The 22,181-nt window shown below is 43.8% G+C and overlaps 2 protein-coding genes across 4 annotated transcripts in view; both read left to right on the forward strand.

Moving 5' to 3' along the window:
• Window positions 1-20,204, forward strand: part of INF2 (inverted formin 2) — an 81,806-nt gene extending 61,602 nt beyond the window's left edge. The window contains exons 14-23 of one of the 3 annotated variants that reach the window (XM_073349798.2): window positions 1,569-1,639; window positions 1,798-1,905; window positions 3,750-3,820; window positions 5,090-5,210; window positions 5,602-5,766; window positions 6,945-7,047; window positions 7,892-8,053; window positions 9,160-9,972; window positions 11,326-11,385; window positions 16,052-20,204. In XM_073349798.2, coding sequence (XP_073205899.2) covers window positions 1,569-1,639; window positions 1,798-1,905; window positions 3,750-3,820; window positions 5,090-5,210; window positions 5,602-5,766; window positions 6,945-7,047; window positions 7,892-8,053; window positions 9,160-9,972; window positions 11,326-11,384 — 1,673 coding nt within the window. In that variant the 3' untranslated portion in view covers window position 11,385; window positions 16,052-20,204. The remainder of the gene's footprint in view (window positions 1-1,568; window positions 1,640-1,797; window positions 1,906-3,749; window positions 3,821-5,089; window positions 5,211-5,601; window positions 5,767-6,944; window positions 7,048-7,891; window positions 8,054-9,159; window positions 9,973-11,325; window positions 11,386-16,051) is intronic. The other 2 variants (XM_073349799.2, XM_073349801.2) reach the window with 2 other exon arrangements.
• Window positions 1-22,181, forward strand: part of ADSS1 (adenylosuccinate synthase 1) — a 229,222-nt gene that overhangs the window by 130,952 nt on the left and 76,089 nt on the right. The gene's annotated exons all lie outside the window — the stretch shown is intronic.

Raw genomic sequence — 22,181 nt, forward strand, 5'->3', positions numbered from 1 at the left:
GCAACTAGCCAGCACATTGCATGCTCATCCTATCAGACACAGACCTGGCCAGGATGGCCCATGTATTCATGGCCACCAGGTTCAAATTATTGCAACTCATAGCTAGGAATAGAGCTACAAGCCTTGAAAAACCTCCAACAGGTACAAAACTCAGCAGCCTGTCTGCTTAACACCATTGGCTACTATAAACACATCACCCTAGTTCTCCACTCTCTGCCCTGGCTCACCTATGAACATAGAGTGTAGTTCAAGCTGTCTTTCCTGATGTTCAAAGCCCTACCATGGAGCTGGCACTGGGTACCAGAGAGAGGACACTTCACCCTCTATGACTTCCCAGGATACAGTACACTTCAACAATGACTTTGTCAACCAGTCGGAGGCTTGTTAGTGCAAGTGACACAGCTTTCAGAGAAGCAGGTTTTAGACTATAGAACTCACTCTTGCATAGGGTGACCAGACAGCAAATGTGAAAAATCGGGATGGAGGTAGGAGTAATAGGAGCCTATATAAGAAAAAGACCCAAAAATCGGTACTGTCCCTATAAAATCGGGACATTTGGTCACCCTACTCTTGCAGAAGTTAAGAATGACCAAATTTAGAAGTTAATGCTAAACAAATCCATTCAACTGAGCTTTCCCTCAATAAATTCCTCACACACAATCCTGCCTCACCTCACAAAAAATCCCACTCCCAAATCCTCCTATAAACTAATCAAAACTCGAGATTTTGGAGGACAAGAAAGTTTGTTATGTTTGCTTTTCTAAATAGGAAGTGCTTGTATACAGCAGCGATGTAGGCCATCATGCATATACCTTGGTATATCACGTAGTAGCCCTCACCATATGTTATGCTTCCTTTTTTGGAGTACGTGAAGTTGTTTAGGGAGCACAGGGCTGATATGAAAAGAACAGAATGGGAAATGCTTCTGGAAATAAGGTGGCAGGGGAGGAAGGAAGGAATAAATGTATTGAGCGATTCTTAGGGTAGGTCTACACTACCTGCCGGATCGGAGGGTAGCAATCAATATATCGGGGGTCGATTTATCGCATCTAGTCTAGACGCGATAAATCGATCCCCGAGAGCTCTCCTGTCAACTCCGGAACTACGCTATTCTCGTAGCTGAAGTTGCGTACCTTACTTACATCGACTACCCCCGCAGTATAGACCAGGGCTTATTCAAGATCTCCTGCTAGTGGAAATAAAGTCACTAGCTCCACTTTTAGGGCACTTTCCAGGCTGGCAGCCCCAGCATCTTTACCTCCTAGCTGTAAGTGGCTGCCCCACACATGGGGGTGGGGACAGGCAGCCCAGATGTGCCTACCTTTAAGATGCAAATACTATACTGTGCCTGTATTGCTTTTTTTTTTTTTTTCGGGGGGGGAGGGAGGGAGAGGGTGTCTTCCAGTTTCACATGGGGTCTACTTGTAGTCCATAACTCTGGTGTTTGAGAGTCTTTGAGGTTCTAGTGTATGGAAATCCTGCCTTGGTACAATGGAAATTCTGATCCAATTTGGGAAACAATCAGTTTTGAAGCTCACCCTTATGTAAAGGATAACTTTATTTTTCAGATCTTCTAACGACCCATCGTCTGCCAGTTTTCTGTCAACTGATTCTCAAAGTTGGAAACTTTCTTAACTATGTAAGAAATCTTTTTTGTTGTTGTTGTTGTTAAGAGATCACTACATTTTATAGATGAAAATAACTTTTCTTCTCTCTTTTGTGTGTATAGGTTATAAATACATAGTAAGTGTTTGAGTTTGACATGGGTTATTCCTGCCTCTTCTTTCTGTCTTTCAGGGAAGTCATACTGGAGATGCTGATGGCTTTAAAATTAGCACTTTACTCAAACTAACTGAAACCAAAGCAAACCAAACCCGTGTTACTCTTCTCCACCATATTCTGGAGGTACTACTGCAATTTCCTTCGAGAATTTTGGTTGGACATGAACTATTTTTCCAGCCATACCTTCGGTTGATGTTATATACTTGTGTTTATATGCTCGTCACTTGTTTGTATAACCCACACACCTCCTGGGTGTGCTGCTCTGTGCCATCTAGTGGCACCAAGACCACTTAGACAGAGATTAATGAATCTGCTCTAGAGCCTTAGCTAAGAGCCATATCGCTTTTAACTCATGCAGTAGAACAGTGGTTCTCAACTGTGGTCCATCGTTTGTTCAGGGAAAGCACCTGGCACGCCGAGCCGGTTTGTTTACCTGCCGCTTCCACAGGTTTGGCCGATCGCGGCTCCCACTGGCTGCGGTTCTCTGCTCCAGGCCAATGGGGGCTGCAGGAAGCGGCACAGGCCGAGGGATGTGCTGGCCGCCCTTCCCGCAGCCCCCATTGGCCTGGAGCGGCGAACCGTGGCCAGTGGGAGCCGCAATCAGCCGAACCTTCGGACGCGGCAGGTAAACAAACTGGCCCGGCGTGCCAGGGGCTTTCTCTGAACAAGCGGTAGACCACAGTTGAGAACCACTGCAGTAGAGGCTCAGGCATTTAGCTCCAGAGGTCCCAGGTTCAATCCCACCCGTTGATGATCTGGGTCTGTGGGTGTTACATTTGCATAGTACTGGAGAGATTGCTTAATTTGCTTGGGCTCATAATACTTGGGCTGCAGGTGCTACCTAGCTGTAAAAGAATTCTAAACAAAGAGTTGAGAAAGCAAAGAATCTCATCCAAGCCTTAATCATTTTCCACCTTGATTTCTGTAAGTTCCTCCTCTCTTGCTTCTTTGACACCCATCTCACCCCCATCCAACCCATATGAAATGCAGCTGCCAGGAACATATTCCTGGCCTGTAGCTCCAGTGAAGTCCCCTCCAGTGTTGGCACGCTGGATCTCCCCTTTCTACCAGATCACATTCAAGCTTCTTGCCCAAGCTTTAAGCTCTTTCATAGCTTTCTCACTGCTGCTTAGCTGCCCTTATATTTATTTTTTGTATTACCATAGTGGCTAGGAGCCCTAGTCATGGACCCATCATGCTAGGCACTTGTACAAACAAAGAACCAAAAAAACCCAGTCCCTGTCACCCAGAGCTTACCACTTCTCCCTCTCCTCTGCCAATGATGCCAGTCTTATTGCCCTGTTCATTGAGCTTTCCCCTTACCAATCCTATGCATTCAAACCCTTTTTGGGGGTCCCACTTTTACCATGACACCTAAAAAAAAATTAGCCAACTCCTAATTGCTATGCTGAGGTGCTCAGACACTGTGGCAAAGATGGTTGTATAAGTTAGTAGATAGATAGTTAGGCAGGCAGATAAACTAGAACACAGATATTCTTAATGCATAGACAGACCCGTAAGAATTGCCAGATTGGATCAGACTAGTGGTCCTTTTAGTCCAATATCCTGCCTTCAGCAGAGGCCTGGACCTTGCACTTCAGAGGAAGGTGAAAGAAACCCCGCAGTAGGAGATTCTGGGATAATCTATCCACTGGGAAAGTTCCTTTCTAACCACCCATCAGTTAGAGATCGCCCTCCGCCCTGAGGCATGAGGGTTCATACCCCTTTCAATACTCTTGTATATTTTTTAAATCTGTACTCTTATAATTCTGGATAGTCTTGGCAACCATAGAAACGGCTGGTCCCCTTTTGAATCGTGCTAAACAAACAGTGGGGGGTGGGGTGGGAATGAAACATTGCGCCCACCAGTCATTCCCTCTGTTTGTAACCCTTCCCCTCCTCCCCCCCACTGTGCACCTGCTGCGTACGAAAAATAAATACAAAAATAACAAACGTTTCTGTTTTAGGAAGTAGAGAAAAGTCACACAGACCTCCTGCAGCTTCCCAAGGACCTTGAATGTGTCTCAAAGGCAGCCGGGTAGGATTGTGAACCTCATACTTTAAATAAAAAAAAGAAGAACCACCCAGATTCAAGAAATTAAGACATAAATGGCTGTTATTATAATCCATGCATTAACCGGATAAAGACTCAATTAGTTGTAACCAAAGGATTTCCTTTTGCAAATTCTGAAGCCATTTTAAAATGCAAATCGGCTATATGCACAGTTCAGCAATAAGCAAGACAGTAACTAGGGTCAAAAATTGTTCTGCATTCAATTAATTCTGCTTTGCAGGAATTCACAGAAATGGTATGGCGTTCAAGGAGGCTCTGTCTTTTTAATCCTAGCTACCTATAAGCAGTGCTGAAGTATCTGTCACTGCTGTTTTCAGGGACAATAGCCTAGCAGCTTCAGAAGAGCCCTGAATCTGTAGATTAGTCTCTCTAGTGTGTTAGTGAAGCCAAACAATTAAAGTCCGTATGTATCCATTTCCAAATGTACAATACACAAGATTCCAGTTAGACCTGGCCCTCTCTTCAGAAGTGCTGCTGGGGGATGTTCTCATGGCCAAAGAGCTGGCTTGTTAACAAAGGTGTTTGTGTTGTTGCTGGAAGATTTTGGGGGGACTGTTTGGATTTTTCATCCGTCTTACACTAGTGACCCTTTTGCTCTTGAGAACAAAACATTAAGCACAATAAGATACGTGTGGACAAATGTCCCCTGAGAATTTGCACAGCCAGATAATTTTGAGCAAATATTAGCATGATCCATTCTAGCTGGTGATGCTTTGTACTATCAGGGGATTTGAAAAGCCCACCTAAAGTGTTTAATGACTTAGTAGCACAGCCCCATTGAAACACAAACTCCATTGAAAGTGAATGGAGCTGTGCTCCTAAATCATTGAAGCACTTTGAAAAGCCCACTCTAAATTCATGAATTATTTGCATCACAGTAGTACCTGAGGGCCTCAAATGAGAGCAGGGCTCCCTCGTGCTTGGCGATTAGTGGGCCAGTCAATGAGACAAGTGAAGTGATTTGTCCCAGGTACAGCAAGTCAGTGGCAAAACTAGGAATGGAACTCATGTCTCCTAACTCCGCCCAGTGTCCTAACCACTAGGCCATGTTTCCCTGTGGTGCTACCTAGAATGACACAGGCATAGTTCTGTGCTTAATACCATAGAGTCACTGGGAAACAGAAAAGGGGAGGAGAGTGGGAAATCATTGCTGTTTTTCCCCTCTTCTAGCTAGCCCAGCTCTCCGAGAAGTGAACTGTGTTTAATCTCCTGCGGCTTTGTGTTCATTTTCAGAATTAACCTTGAAATCATACGTGCGGAGTCCAGTTCCAATTTAAAGAAGCTGCTAGAACTTGAGCAAAAGGTTTTGTCATCGAAAGACGACGTGAAAGCCCAGTATGAGACGCCCATCCAGGTCAGTGAAAGGAGTGCCCTCCCTTGAGGAGAGAAGAGCCGAGACTCTGCAAAGGCAGCATGTTCAGGGAGGAGTGAAGGGTGGAAACATTTGTCCCCTCATCGCCTCTCATATTTGAAAATGAATGTGAATGCCACACAACCCTTTTGTGTTCATTTGCCATGACCAGCAGGTACTGACTAGAAAGGCAGAGAGCAGGGCTAAGGGAGAACCCAAGCCATCTTTGCACTTCTTCTCCTAACTGCCCCAGGAGCTCCTGGGTCACAGCCAAGGATCTGGGCCTTGGAACTGAACTCTGGTTACATTGTCATTCTAACTACTTTTTTCTATTAGTCTTTCCTTGCAATGTCTGATGCACAATGCTTTGTAACTTGGCCTAAATGCATTTCAGGACAGCATAAATGCATCAAAGAAGTTGGAGGAGGAGTTTGAAATCATTGAAAGGAAGAAGGGGGAACTTGCAAATTATCTCTGTGAAGATGCAAACAAGCTGTCATTAGAAGATATATTTAGCACCATGAAAACCTTCAGGGATCTCTTCATCAGAGCACTAAAGGTTTGCATTTGTGAACATTATGCAGTAGGATACAGGTGCTGGAACACATGCATCAGTTCAGATAGTAAATAGGACCTGATTTTCCCTTACATCTGAGCTCCATTTGGTGCAGGGGGCAAGGGCAGGGTCATCAAGGAGCTCATTATGGCCCTTTGATTCAGCACTGTCCCAGCCCTGGTTTTCATTAGAGCAACCAAGTGGCTGCTCTAACTTCTCCACAGGCATAAGGTCCCTGAGGGACTATGTGCAACTGGAGAACTGGTGTAACAAAGCTCTGCTCCGCCACACCCTCAGCCGACCCCCACCACGCTCCTTGCCCTATTCCATCCACCTCTAAGCATGTCCCCTAAGCCAGGTGGGCAGGACTGCAAGAAGTGTTCTCCACTGGCCATTTCCAGCTGGAATCTATCCACTTTGCACCATCTGATCACACTGGAGGATATGAACCTGAGGTCAGATCCTGAGCTAGGGCCTTCCCCTGCTAAAGTCCATGGGATTTTTGCCACTGACATTACTGGGCTCTGGGTGTGGTACTGAAACAGCCAGCTTGGGGATTTGACTGAGATCTGCAGGGAGCTTTCAGATTGTGATGTGCACTAACGAAGGAACCTCCTTGCCGAGTGAGGATGGAGAGCTCAGTGAGCTTTGCACTACCAAGCTAGAGCTGCTAGGCTAGAGGTTGGCATTAACCCAGAGTTTGAGTGATGGACCCAGGACGCTCTCTCTTCCAGGATAAGTTTGTAGAAAAGTTGTGGATTTATAGTGGGTCAGAAACTGATCCCTGAGTCCAGCCCAAGCAACCAGGTTTGACTCAGAGAGGGTTTTGCAGCAGCTTGGGAGGGTTGCAGAGTGCATTGCAGCTGTCGGGGGAGATTCCTCAGCCTGCTGTACATCCCCTGTATGTGGGGCATCTGGACAATGGATCCAGTCACTGCCCGTCCCCATGGCACACTGTGGGATGGGGATGGAGCCCCAGGCAAGTACACTCACTGCCTCTCACCCCCACAATGGGGGAGCACACAGCTCCCAGCTGCCTATTGGATCTCTCTGGGAGGGAGGAGCCAGGATTTCCCCCTTGTTTTGCACAAGCTGTGAATAGATTGAACCATCTTCCCTTTAGGACGCTTTGCTACTAGATATTTAACCAAACATCCCCTGTGACTCTTCTCTGGCTCCAGGAAAACAAGGACAGGAAGGAACAAGCTGTAAAGGCAGAAAAAAGGAAGAAACAGTTGGAAGAGGAAGAGGCTAAGAGACAAAAAGGAGACAATGGGAAGATCAGTGAGTATTTGAAAGGGTTTATTTAAAAGGAGATGTACATACCTCACCCAGCTTGTCTCTCTATGGATTGTAATACAGTATCTTTTATTGGACCAACTTCTGTTAGGGAGAGAGACAAGCTTTCGAGCTTACACAGAGATCTTCTTCAGGTCTGGATGGAGAAGTTTACTGGACTAGACGTTGGTTCAATTAAAGCTATTACCTCACCCCCCTCTTGTCTCACTAATATCCTGGGACCAATATGGCTACAATAACACTGCATACAATCCATATAGGTGAGGACTGATAGAAGCTCCAAACTCTTCCTGCCTTAATGTTCCAATAATAATCATTCAGGGTAGATTTCTGAGTGTTCGATGACTGAAGGCTTTTGGGTGCCTTAAAGAGGGTCCCTACCACAGTGCAGCAGAGAACAGCAAAGGAGAGAAACAAGATTACCCCTCCCTCACTTTCAGTAAAATTCAAGATACAGAACAGGAGCCATTTAAAGGCCTTGGCCTGCAGGGTGCCACAGGCGTACTTTGGCATAGGGCAAAGCGGAGAGAATACTAGAGTCGCCGACCCTGGTTGGCAAGGGCTCTGGGCCAGGTTCTTCGCTGCCCTTCGCCTTCCATAGTCATTCACACCGGTGCAGTGGGTGTAGAATGGTGCCAGCTCAGAGAGGCAGTGTTTGACACCCACTTTGCACTGGAATGGGTGATACCGCAAGGGGCAGGGCAATGGAAAATCAGGGACTGCTCCCCAGCATATACCCTTGGTGGTAACCCCACCACTTTCAACTATCACTGCCCGTTCCCCCGGAGTGCGACGTTAGCCATTTTCCCATTTTTGTTTAAAACACTAGTTAAGAAAGGGGCCGTGAAGCAGGACGAGGTGTGTGTTATTGATGCCCTGCTGGCCGACATAAAGAAAGGTTTCCAGTTGCGGAAAACGGCTAAAAACAAGAGTGCGCCGGACACTGCTCCTAAAGCCTCACCTGCCGAAACGCTGAAGGAGAGAGAGCCTGGTAAGACCAAAGACTCAACCATACCTGCAACCATTAACCTCCAGTCTGCTGCAAATATTGTAGCAAAACAAATACTTATGTAACCCACACATCTTCTGGGTGTGGTGTTCTGTCCCATCTAGTGGCACCGAGACCACTTAAAGATAAAATGAGTCTGCTCTATAGCCTCAGCTAACAGTCAGCTGGCTTTTAGCCCATGCAGTCGAGGCTCATGCACTAAGCTCCGGAGTCCCAGGTTCGATCCTGCCCGCCGACGACTGGGGTCTGTTGGCGTTACACATACAGAGGAACTTCTCTTTGAATTGTTGCAGTTGATCAATAGACGAGGGGGACCATTTTCAAAAAATTGTGCAAGTGACAAAGTCCCATTTTCCAAGGGACTTGGGCACTTCGGGAAATGTTACCCAAGAGATGCTTATTTTCTAAATTTGCAGTGTGAGCTTCCTTTCCGCTTTTGAGGTGGTAGCCTCCACTCCCAGAGGCAAACCAGCCAACAATCTTGTTTAAGGCCATCACCCGGCCTGCCACAAGAGATAACGTGCAAATTGCAGCCTTTCTGCAATCCCTTTAAAAAGCAGGGCCAGGCTGGGTTGCAACTTGGATGGAGAAACCCAGATGGGGGGAAGTTCTGAAGACATGTCTCAGGCAGAGCTATTTTCTGCAACAGCAGGATCAGGCCCATGATGCCAGCTGGGAATTCATTGTCCCTTAGCTCCCCTCAGGTAGGCTCCTATGCAGCATGTCTAAGTTCCATTGACTTCAGTGGGAATGAAACTGATTAACGTCAATGGGAGCTAAGCACAGACTCAAAATTATGCGCTGAAGTGCTTTGCTGTGTTGGGGCCTGCGTTCTGAACCAAATGCCCCCATGTGATGTTTAGGGTCTATGGGACTATGAACTATGGGAGTGGCTAGTTTTTGGATGAGACATAAAAAGCTCCTGATCGCATATGACCATTATAAATCCATTGGCCCCTTTGCCCTGAGCCGTTAGCCCGGGGCCCATTGCAGGTGGTCAGATTACACTCAGACGACCCATTGTTGTTGGTTGACAGTCACACGCTAGACTGAACAACTGTGCCTGATCCTGTGTTGTCCGTTTAAAGGAAAGAGTGTTGATGAGTCAGAAACAGCAGCAGCGAAGGAAAGTGCCTCTGAGACCAAGCGAAAGGATGGCAGTCAGCACACAGAAAACACTCCGGCCTCAGAAGCTGCTGCCACTGCGAAGGCTACCGGTAGAGTTGTCAAAGAGACACCAGCTTCCGACGAAGTGCTTCCTAAAGACAGAGCTGGAGGAAGTTCGCCACAACAGCCCTGTACTGACAGGAGCGCCTTAGCTTCAACTGAAGTTGAGGGAACCCATCAGCCCAACAATGGAGTGAGTATTCAGCAGATCAACGGCTTGTGTAGCTTTCAAGAGAATGTGGAATACAACGCCATTGTGTTCACGCCATCGAACCCCGGAACAACTATAAAGTTTGCAAGCAGCTATTCAGGCAACTGTACTGGTTTAGAAGAGGAATTGAACGGATCCCTCTCAGGAGACAAAAACAGTGAATCCGGACCCACTCAGTTAGAAAGAGGCCTGGTGTCTAACGAACAAACGTCACAACCAAGTGATGCAGTTGGGAACGAGGCTAAAACCAGAGCTGAACTAGCACCTGGCAGTGCTAAAATGACTCCAACCAATGAGTCGAGTTCTCAGCATACAGAGTTAAGGGGGACAGAGAAAGAAAATGACGACCCGGCCGCAGACTCCTTGCTGGACACCTCGCAGGAGAAATCCTTCTCAGAAGAGCCAGTGACTGATTCCTCTTGCTCAGCAACAGTCCCTCCAGCGCAAGCACTTACTGACAAGGAAGGGCAAAGAGGGTCTGGGAAACGGAGAAAGAAGAAACGACACAGCAAAAGCCTGTCAGGTAACACATTTCAGTGCAGCATATGGAGATTAGCAAGCCTTTAGCTAAATACAGGAGACTGGAGTTCACATCTTCAGCTCTCTAGGATTTTTTAATTAGAAGTATTCCTTCCTTTTTTAGGGTCCATTCCTGCACCAGTGAGGTCAATAGGACTTTTACTATCCTCAGGAAAAACACTGTTTAATGCAGATGTCCTTTAAAATCGGAGACTGGTTAAACAATGCAAAAACTTTGGCCCCACTAGCCATTAGGGGCATGTATAAATAGTTTATAAAGGGTTAATGATTAATGGATCAATAGAAACATGTTGCACACATGAATGGAGTACAGTACAGATGGTGACAAGCACATCTGTCAAAGGTGCTACAGATAGTTGTAAATTAAAGTTAGATGCAACTAACTGGCCCATTGGACTCTAGAAGCAGTGATTAATCATTTACTATAGTAGAGACTAACCATTCATTATAACATCTATTAATCATTTGTTAACCCATATAAACTATTTATAAATGTATCTTTAATATAAGTGTATTAAAACTCTTCCCCGTACTCCCATCACTCAATTTTTATGAGGTTTTCCCCAAGACATCAGTTACAAGAGTATTCTGCACATGAGAATTAGTGTCACCGAAGTGTAAAGTTCTGTTGTATTTCAGTGTGACCCTTCCTTAGTGTTAAATATTCAAGCACACAGCTTGAGGGGGAAAAAAATCACACTGATGCTTGTGCAAAAGATCACGTTCTTAAGGCTAGAGACAGCTTTTAGATGTAGCCCTGACTACGTGTAACTGTGCCGCCCCAGGAAGGACTGGGGGACTCTCTGGCACCATTCCTCCAGAGCTCTCCGTCTCACTTGGGATTTATGGGGAGATCTGCTGTATCTTCTAGAGGGCTGACACAGTGTATTCCCATTGCTGTCCCAACCCGACATGTGCCCCGCCAGCTCCAATGGTCACCAGACGGGAAGGACAGTAGTAGACCCATGTCTCTTCAACTCTCCACCCCTTCTCCTCCCTCATGAGTAAAGGGGAGAGAATATTGGGTATGCAACTCCTGCTCTTCCCACCTCCATGGCTGGAGACATGATCAAATGGTGTGTTTCCCGTGCAGTGGGATGGGGATGGGGCTTTTACTCCACTTTACTCCTTGGGTGGCCACCATAGGGTGCAAGCACAATTTAATCGTTTAAGTTTTCAGACTGTTTAGCTATTGACTAAACTAATAGTTTTTAATCCCAAGAAATATAAACTAGTCATGTTTCCAAGAGGACGGTCTCTATCCTATGACGTTCCATGTTGTTACCTTTATGTCACAGCGGTCAGATATATTTAGTGTCTCTCTTTTATTTAAAAGCAGAGGTTGACATTGATACTGGAGATAATAAAACCAAAAATCGTTGTGTGATACAGTGAGGTATGTAAACACGCAACATTGCTTTTATGTGAACTAACCCCAGCACTGGGACTTTACACTGTATGATGCCATCAGTAATCATTACGGCAACCAAGCTTTTTGCCTTAATATCTGATTATGTGTTTGTGATTTTTGCTGTCCAAGGGCTTGATCCTGCCCCACTGGAGTCAGTGGCAATACTCCCAGTGCTGCAGGATCAGGTCCCAAATGTCTGTCTTTTACGTCAGCAGCAGCCAATCTACCTTTCCCAGCAGAGACCATAAAGTCTGGTGTTAATTACCTTAACCAGGATAACTGGAGGCCTTGCTTTTGTCTGATTATTATTTTTTCCAAAAATTGTAAAAATGTAACTTCAGTACATTCATCCTTCGAAAGAGGCGACTGCTCCTCCCCTAGGCTTCCGGTTGTGGGTGGGGCTTATCCATTACAGAGTCGTTTTAACAGGTTTATTGGAATTATTTAAGCAGAATAGTGGACCAGGGAAGAAATTCTGCTCATACAGGACTACCAGCCCAACTGAAATCCAAATTTCATGTGCTAGTCAGCACTAAGGTCTTGGTGTTCAAAGACATGTGCATGTACTTAAAATTAGGCTGATGAGTAATCCGTGGAAGTGAATGGAGCATGCAGCTGCTTACGGTTAAGCGCATGTGTACATCTTTCCAGGGCCATGTCTTCACTAGAGAGCTTACAGCGGCACAGCAGCATCGGTATAGCTGTGCCGCTGTAAGACCTCCCGTGTAGTCGCTGACCAGAGAGCTCTCCCGTTGATATAATTAAGCCACCACCCCAGCGAGCGGCGGTAGCTATGCCCGCAGGAAAGCATTTCTCGCTGACATAGCACTGTCCACACCGGCGCTTCTGTCAGTGTAAGGGATATTTTTTCACACCCCGAGTGACATAAGTTTTACCAACAAAAGTGCTAGTGTAAACATAGCCCAGCACTGGGGCCTGATTTTGCTTTGTCTGAGACACCCATGCAGCTATGGGTAAACCCAATTTTTCTGAAACTCTCTATCAAGTGCCCCTGCACCTCCCACCTGATATCAGGGTATTGTATGTTCCTGACATTTTACATTCCAGTTTTAAGAAAGCTTTGGGTGACCCCCACTAAGATTTTCATTTTCCAAGATTTGCCTTTATTTATATTAAGGGGGCAAGGGGGAAATTGCATAGTTACATGTACTGAAATTGCATAGTTACATGTTTTCCTTTGCATTCTAATCATGAGCAGCCATAATTAAATGAACCAATAAACTGAACCCTCTGAATATCTGATTTCATGAACAAAATGTATTTATTCTACAGAGTCTGCAGTTTCTTGCTATGTAAGAATATTGGGTATCCCTCCCTAGTGATCCCCGGAAACTAATATTCCTCTTAGCCAGTCATCTACTGGTGGTGAAATAGAAGCCATGGGAACCACTGCTAAGACTTTTTTTTTTTGGTATTTTCTGCATCAGTAGCCTGAAGACTGCTCTAATTTACCATGACAGGAACCAATCTCTCTCAGCCATTTTGGTAGCCAAGGATTAGCCAGAGAGCTATGTGTTCCGTAAGAAGGCCATTTGGTCCTCTTTTGGGGTTGTTTGTCCCCCATGTGGTACTGAGACAAAACCAGATGTGGTTGTCTCCAGTATCATACCGAGGATGCCATAATGAAGAGTGTGCTTCTCTGCCTCCACCACCAGCATTAGTGCACTGTCACACCAGCGAGATCTGGGCAATGTGCTCTTCAGAATGAGCCCTCCCATGTGGTGCACACAAAGCCATGCTGAGGGACGGAGTCATGCGACGCGACGTTCCTGGCAGTGCCGGAACGTCCGGTGTTCTGGGCATGTGCGAGTGACCATCCTAGTGTTCTGACTCATGGCTCCTCCTGCACCAGTCACACCCCTTCTCTACAGCCTCCCACCTGAAAGAGGCGGGCAGCTGCTGTGCTGCCTTTCAAAATCCAGTCGCCAAAGATTGACAGGAGCAGCAGCAAAAATTCACATTTGAGACACAGGTCAGGGACTGAGCCCCCATATGTCAGAAGAGTAGCTTCAAGAACATTAAAGATGTTTGGAGCAAGATGACCATACGTGAGTTTATAACATCCCTACTCAGACAAGACCTGAGGCACATCCAGGTTTTTTTTGGACTGGCCTTGGAATACACAAGAAAGCCACACACAAGAATTTACATTAAGGGTCTGATCCAAAATTGGTTGAAAATCAGTGGGTCTTTCCACTGATTTCAGTGGGCTTTGAATCAAGCCCTGTGAGAGCTGTAAAGGTCCTGAAAGAAAGCAGTAAAAGTAAAGGCAATTCACAGCTGAGGTTGTCCTAAAATTCCAGCTATGATAGGGTCCCACCTTAATGTCTGTCTGTCAGTGCCCTCTGGTGATCAAGTATTGGAAGAACATGCTACAGTGAGCCCCTAACTGAAATTCTGTCCTTTCCGTCTTTTATCTGGTGTCTTAACATTATTTGCTTGTGTGAATTAGAGTAGATGAGAAAAGCCCTTTACTTCTGTTGCCCTACAGCCTCTAGCCACAGCTTTTTCCTCACCAGTCTGTCTGTAAATCCGATTCATGGTTCCCACCTATCAGTACAAGCAGCAGCACTGTTACTTCACTAGGCAATGAACGTTCGCTGTAAAAGAGAGTGGGAACAATCCCAGTAAAACGAGGAGATGAGTTGTGCTATTAGTCATTGTCACCTTCTGGGGAAAAAGTCGCTGGATTTCCATCCTCCCTTCCTTTCTATCGGAATACAGCCTTTTAGTTTGGAACCCAAGGAAGCACAATTTGCAGGGAATGAGGAGAACGGATTTACGTTTGGGAAATGGTCATTTTTTAGAAGCCTTTTGCTGGATCTTGAAGTCATGGCAGCTCCCCATGCTCCCCCCTGGCCAAATCCAATTGGAAGATCAGAGCTGAACCTCTCGCAGCTTTTAGCATGCTGTGGGTCTGCAACAGCAGTAGAATAAAGACAGGCTTTGATGTGCTCAAATTTACCTTGTTTCACAGAACCATAGATTTTAAAGCCATCTAGGCTGACCACCTGCATATCACCAGCCATAGAACCTGATTCCTGAATTAACCCCAATTTTATTGAAATAGCTGTTTGTAAAGGCCAAATGATGCTACTTTTGTTCTCCCCTCATCCCCAGAAGTATAATTTTGTTCTTCAAAGAGTAAAAGATGAGTGCCTGTGCTTGGCACTTGTTTCTGTTTGAACAAAGCAGTGTGATCACAAAAGGGAGGAGGGAAAAAGAAAATAAATCAGGGAGGAAGTAGATTTCAGTTTATCAAGGGTTACAAAGAAAAGTAAAACAAAAAAGTCCCACACTATGTATTATCTAAAAAAGAAAAGGAGGGACTTGTGGCACCTTAGTGACTAACAAACTTATTTGAGCATAAGCTTTCGTGAGCTACAGCTAAAGCTTATGCTCAAATAAATTGGTTAGTCTCTAAGGTGCCACAAGTCCCTCCTTTTCTTTTTGCGAATACAGACTAACACGGTTGCTTCTCTGAAACCTATATATTATCTGTTACATATACACCTTGACCTGCTCTTTTTTCCAAAAGGACTGTATTTCTTCAGTCTTAAAAAAAAATAAATTAGGATAACTTTCATGTTGGGTCATTTTTGTTTTCTAATTCTAGGGGGATAACAACCCATGTTATCTTCTACAACAGATTCAGTGCTTCTTATGGTCTTAAATTTTCTCATCTGCCACTATAATCTAATTATTCACTCTTGTGAGTGTGTATATCTTTAGTCATGGTGTCCATATCTGTAAAATATTCATGAGATCTGGAGGAGGTTTTGTTTGGTCAATGAGCTAGAAAGCACCTTAACATTTACAGATTAAGGCTCCAATCCTGCAAACACTTCCTGAAGTGCCTAACTCACATGAGTAACCTCATTGTCTTCAATGGTACTACTCACCTGAATAAGTCTGTGCAAAAGTAGAATTCCTCGACACTGGAATTTTGGTGTTTTCTTTCTGGAAATTGACACACTGGGAAGATTCAGTTAAGTCCATGCTGAATATCTTTCACCACCACTATGCTAAAACTAAAGACCCCACTGTACTCCATTTACAACCCCATTTATGCAAGTTACTCTGTGCTAGAAGAACCCTATGCCTGCGTGCAGCTCTGTGTGAAGGCAGTAGGATGTCTGTCTCCTCAGATTTACTTGTGAGATCAGTGCCCAAGTCAATGGCAAAACTGCCAGCTCCTGCAGAAGAAGCAATATTAGTCCATAAGCTTGGTGTGTCAAACTAGCATACAGCTGAAAACCTAGTATTTCCAGCATTCAGCATGGAGAACATGACATTTATTGTTTCAAGTACTGTGCTGAATTATTAGCAGTGACCAGATCCAGAACAAAGAAGATGGTTAAACTCTTCAAATAAAGTTAGAATCTCAGTGCATGAATGAAATTGAGTTTTCATAGAGTACATACATTAATAGTTTTACCATTTTTTTGTTTTTTCTTCCTCTCCTCTTTTTTTTTTTAAAGTGCATTGGGGCACCTGGCTTATTTGATGGATTTAAAACCAGTTTTCCCAACTAGTACATCATGTACAGGATACGCACACACACACACACACACAAACACCTGACCACAACATTTTTGTTGTTGTAATTGTTTTATGTTTTCTCCCACAGGTGTCACAGCAAAGCAGAAGAATAAATAACAAGGAGTCAGTGAAACACTGACAAATCCATATAATGCTGCCATGCTCTAGGAAGCACGTTCCACAGTGTTGAAATTCCATTACTGATCATGTTTGTAGTAATATCTTGGGATGTAAAGTTTCTTCTAAAATGGTCTTTCACTAATCCTTCCTTGGGGATTCTGTGTATCCAGCAAATAACCGCCAGATGCAAGAGACTTAAGCACCTTCAGAATGTGCCTTATGTGAATGCTGTCAGGGTCTGATGCTGAAAATGCTCCATACCCAGAACTTCTGTGGAAGCTGATGGGAGTTCCATGTGTCGAGAGCTGATAGGAGTAGGCCACTGATAAACTTCACTTGGGGTCAAATCCTGCAGTCCCTTCCTAGGCCAAACTCTTACTGAAGACAATGAGGGCATGGCCTGGGTAATGACTGCAGCATTTTACCCCATGAGTCATTTTAGAGACAGCAGTGCCTCCAAAACTGAATTATGGGTAAATGTAGGCACTGTCATCAGCATCTGATTGGAAATCTGTTACTTCCCATTCTAGTGCCGTACCAGCAGTTGGAACTGATGTTGGACCAAATAAAAGACCCAATTCAGATGAACATACTTTCCCTTGCTATCATTTTAGACAGGGGATATCTATTAAAGGAAAATGTATTGTAGTGAACAGCTGGCTGTTTGAACACTAAGGACTTGTCTATATGGAGAGTTAGTTCGCGTCAAGTTGGAGTTCAAATGTACAATGCACTGGCCTGCTGCGAACTAACTGGTCATGTGGGCCCTGGTACCACACACTAGAAGTTTTACGTTGCACTTTGATCTACTCCAGTTTCAGTTTGGGGCAGTATTCTACCTATTTCAAATGGGAGTAGATCAAGGCACACTACAGAACTTCGAGTGGGCATTCAGAGGGTCCACACTGCCTGTTAGTGCATGTGACAGGGTGGGGCACTACACTCCAGCTTGCTGCACACTAACTCTCCATATACACAAGTCCTAAGGCCTGGATCCTGCAAAGACTTAAACACACGTTAACTTTAGGCACATGAATAGTCCTATGGAGTTCAGTGGAATTTCTGATGTGCATAAAGTTAGACACATGCATGAGTCTTTGCAGGTCTGGGGCCTAGAGTATCTATTTTGTTAAAGAAACAGGAAGAGATTTTTCTAGGGGGATCCATTCAAAATATTTTAAACTAATGTTATTTTGCAAATCTCTGGTTCTGAATATTCATTGGCTGCTGCATGCACTCAAAGGCATTTGGACTCAAACTACAGAATGTTTAGAGTCTGTTTCAGTTTAAAAGATAGTTATGCAATTTGTGCTTTAAAACTGGGAACCTGCAGTATTTTGTGTTAAGAAATCAGAGTTTTATTTCTGAATTATGTTTTATAATAACCTTGTACCATGTAATTTTGTACATAGCTGTCAATTTAAAATTCTATATGTTTGTTCAATCTGTATTGCAGTATTAGATTGCAGTGGGAACTGTGTGGAAAATCATTACTTTTAGCAATCATGCCTATATACAATAACTTGCTGAGCATATATAATAGTCTTCAGGTTAAACCGATTTTGCACTGCTTATTTAGAGTGGATCAAGGGTCATTTACTATTGAAGTTCAGAATTAAAACAGGGGCTACCTTTAACTAAAAACTTTGCTTGGAGTGTAGTGAAAATTGGTTAACTACAGCAATTACCAGTTTAGAATGGACCGCTACCTTTATTAGATTCGGCTGCGGAAATCTTCTGTAGCAGTGTAGCAAAGCTGCATTTGAAATCGTGTTCACCACTGGCGTAAACATGTAGAGGTTCATTAACTTCAGTGGAGCTGCACTGTCAGCAATGAATGGGACCCTTCGTAATGAGAAAACACACATACACACACAATCTATACACAAGAGCTTAGGGGTCAATCACCCTTGTAATGGTCATGGCTGGAGGGCTAGCTGCACTCTGTCCCCTTTTTGGTCTTTCTGAATGCATGCCCTCAAGTGTCAGGCCTCGTGTCTTTACCTATCCCAGGCTGGAAATCTACAGTTCTCCCACTCAGACTGGTACCTGGGCTTCAGTACCCAGCAGGTTGACTGGGTTCCGCACTTATGGTTCTTCCCTTCAGGAGCCTGTGGCCAATGGTGTCTAGTGACAAAACTGCCTTAGTGAAAATGGAATATTGTTCATTCTATGTATAGTAACAAAGCATGCAGATAAAAAGCATTTTAGGACAACAAACAGTCCACACTTGTCCATCTTACCCAAAGGCTTACCATCCCCTCAGGGTCACCTAGTCAGCCCTAATTTCTTCAGACAGTCCATCCAACGCCTGCATCTTAGTCTGGTTCCCCCAAACAATGACTCGTCTCCTCAGAGAGCACCCCTCCCTAAACTGTCAGAGTTGCTTTGTTCTCACATTCTTGGGCTTTGTCTTTGGAAAAAACTAGTTTTGGAGGTTGGCTTGGGAGGAGGTAAAATATTGATGCTATAAGAGTATGAGCATTGCCCACTGAACAACACTCCTGAGCCATGCTTCTTCCCTTCCTGCTTGTTTTCTTTATAGCCACCTACTAAACTAAACCAATATATTCACACAATAAACATCCCAAAAGCCAGGTCAACACTCACTGTTCATAAATCATGACAGAGCAGTTTCAATTTTGTCACAGGAATAATTTAGCAAGAATACAGGTGACTGCGACAGGGTGGGAAGAGGAAGGCTGTCTGAGTGGGATGTGCAATTTTGGGTAGTATTTTACCTGTGATCTTTGCGAGAAGCTCCCATTGATTTTCTCCCAAAAGAGCTAAGTAGTCCTCATGATTTCTTAGTAGTCACATCAGGGCCAAATTCAGTGCTGGTGTAAGCAAGGCCCTTCTAATTTGTTTCAATGGAGTTGCATCCACTTATGCCAGCAGAGCAGTTAATTTGGCCACCAGAAAGAAATTCACTTTTCCTTCAAGTATTTTAGTAAAATTACAGCAAACAAACAAATTAGAGTGCATTAAACAAGCAAGCCTGTGAAAGCCACAAGCTTCTAGGAATCAGGTTAACTGTCCATGTTCATTTAGCATTAAGCAGCATCTGCATGATTAATCTATGGTATAAATAAATTCAAACACCTTTTTTTTTTTCAAGGTCCTTGCATGAGAGGTAGGGGTTTTTTCTTCTTCATTTCAACATTTTGAAGAAATTTTTTAAAATTTAGAATTTAAAAAAATGGAAAAGATGAATTCACAACTTTCCTGTTTTTGAGGGGGAGGATTCCACTCTATTTTGTATGGTTACAGATATGGTTATGGGGATTATAATTATAAAGTTAACATATTACATTGTTACCAAATAAATATTCCTACCGGAATCACTTATTTAACACAGTTTTATCCCAGAGAATCTCAGTCCTTCCCGCAGTGAAAAGAAACAGAAAATAAATCAAATTGTGAAACTAATAGTACATTTCACATTTCAGTTGCATTCCTTTTCCACCCTCCTCCCACATCTGTACAGCGCCTGAAGCCTTCATCCTGCAATCCATATGCACATGCTTAACTTTATGCACTTGAGTAGACGCCACAGAAGTCAGCAGGACTTCTCATATGTCAAGTTAAGCATGTGTGTCGATCTTTGCCCGATGAGCGCCTTACATTGCAAGCTCTTTGGACTTTGTCTCCTACTTGGCTATAAAACACCTAAGCACACTGTTGATGGCATACACATAGTAACAATTGTCACATAGTTATTTTCTCTCATACTGACCTTGTCTATGAATTTACAATAGTTTTTGACCTACAGATGGTGCTAACAATTTCCACATTCAGTACAATGTCAACGGGAGTTGTGTGTAGAATGGGGCTAGAATGGCTTTTGTGTACAAAAGTTATGTAAATACCTGTCTGCCATGGTCTCTTCATTATTTGATTCACTTGTTATGTGCTATTTGGGAGAGAAGATTAGAGAAGCACCAAAGGAAATTTACAATAAATGTAAAAGTTAACCAATTTTCATCCCCTCTAAATGTAAAGCCTAGTTCTACAGTTAACATTTCTGGGTTTCTGTATGTAAAGGATTGGTTTTCTGTACACAGTACTCTATTTGGAGTGCAATATAGAGCTTACCAATAATAAATCAGCACTATATGAAATCTTGCCTTTTTTTATTGGGTAATAATTCATCAAAAAACAAACTCAGTCATGGAGTATTCTGTGTTCCACCCACTCTCAGTCACGCTTTGTGTAACGGTGTGAAAAATGGTTTGGTCCCGTCTAGAGCCTTGACTACTATGTGGAAAACTGGGACCTGTAATTTCTCATGAGGGGTTGTAAAAATGGAGGCTGTAGTACAGATAGGGCTCTTGTGTTTTTACAAGTGTGTGATGACAGCCTGCCATAGTATGCGATTACACTTTCGGGAGCAACAATGCAGCTCTACTTTTGTTAAAAAGTGGGTACTAATTTTCCTGGTCTAGACAAGGTACCAGAGTTTAAAGACCAACAAAGACGAGCACTTGTAACGTTCTGCAAGCAGATCAGCACATGAAAGAATTATATACACACATAGCTGTATATAATAGTGCATGATATATCTAGCTATAGAGAGTGATTATACATGTGTGTGGGTGTGTATACACACACACAGACACACTATCCATATATATTACACACTCACACACACTTTGATCAGTACTAGTACACAAACTAACTCACAGTAGGCTCTTAAATCCTTACAGTGTTTGCCATGAAAATCTTGTGTAAAAATGCGGGTAAAACTGCATCATGCAGAGCCAGACAGAATAGAGCAAAACTCCCTAACGATGCCACTGCCTTAGGGCCCAAGTGGGCAAAAGCTCATCGTCTTTAAAATTCAACTGGCTTAGAGAACTTATTGACCAAAGCCTGCAAAGAGACAACCTCAGACACTCAGGGCTTAAAACCAGTAGAAAATATGTAATAATGCTATGATGGTGATAAAACTTTGCACACCATGTGTCAGGATTCTACTGAACATTTGGCGAGTGCTGCCTTGCTGAACCACAAGAGAGAAAAACTCCACAGTGAGCCAGGAAACTACCGCCTCTGGGGGGAGCAGTAACCCCAAAGCTAGATCAATTGCCTTTCAGGAATTAGAGTAGACTTGAAAGGATTTCTCCACAGTGAACTAAACCAGATGCTAAAGTGAGGCATATTGACAACCAGGTTGATGCCACTGAAAGAAAAGTTTTCAAGCTGTTGCTCTCTCATTTCAAACACGCTTCCTATAGAGTTATCAGAACAGTTTGGCCTGTATACACTCCCAGATGAGGAGAGCCAGGATGGACCACTGGCTGACAAGGTTTCATTTTCTAGGACAAGCCAGGATATACATCAAAACCTGTTCTGAGAAGATTTTCTCCTGCAGGACTTGGAGACATTGGGGGAAGGGGAGAACTGTTGTTTCCCTTACGTGGCATCCATAATAATCCAGTCAGTCCCTACTGAATTGGTTTGAATACAGTTATTAAGCCCCCTTGGTTGGATGGCTATCTATATTTACCAGTATCTCTTGGAAGTTTGGTATCTTTTGCTGACAACACCTACATACTGATTAAGGCTGGTTTAGCCAGTTCTGGGCAAAGAGAACCCTTTACAGGTTTCAGAGTAGCAGCCATGTTAGTCTGTATCCACAAAAAGAAAAGGAGTACTTGTGGCACCTTAGAGACTAACAAATTTATTTGAGCATAAGCTTTCATGAGCTACAGCTCACTTCATCGCTGTAGCTCACAAAAGCTTAGGCTCAAATAAATTTGTTAGTCTCTAAGGTGCCACAAGTCCTCTTTTCTTTTTGCAGAACCCTTTGCAGTTATTTAGCATTCAAAGAGGTCAAACACTTATTTCGGAATGTAGCCTGATTTGAGTGGGTTAGGGCTTACCTACAGGATAAGGCAATTTAAGAAGTCCGATAGAATGATTACAAAATGAAAGTCATGAATACAGCTGAACTAGGTAGTCTTTTGCCATAGTGACGAATGAACACATATACACACACACACACACAGAGACAAGAAGAATAATGAAGGGAATCTACAGTTCTTCTAGCTACATTCTTTCCAGATCCCACAGATTTACTTTGAGACATAAGGCTA

This window comes from Lepidochelys kempii, chromosome 6, assembly GCF_965140285.1.
Source record: "Lepidochelys kempii isolate rLepKem1 chromosome 6, rLepKem1.hap1, whole genome shotgun sequence".
In the NCBI taxonomy this organism is placed as follows: Eukaryota; Metazoa; Chordata; order Testudines; family Cheloniidae; genus Lepidochelys; species Lepidochelys kempii.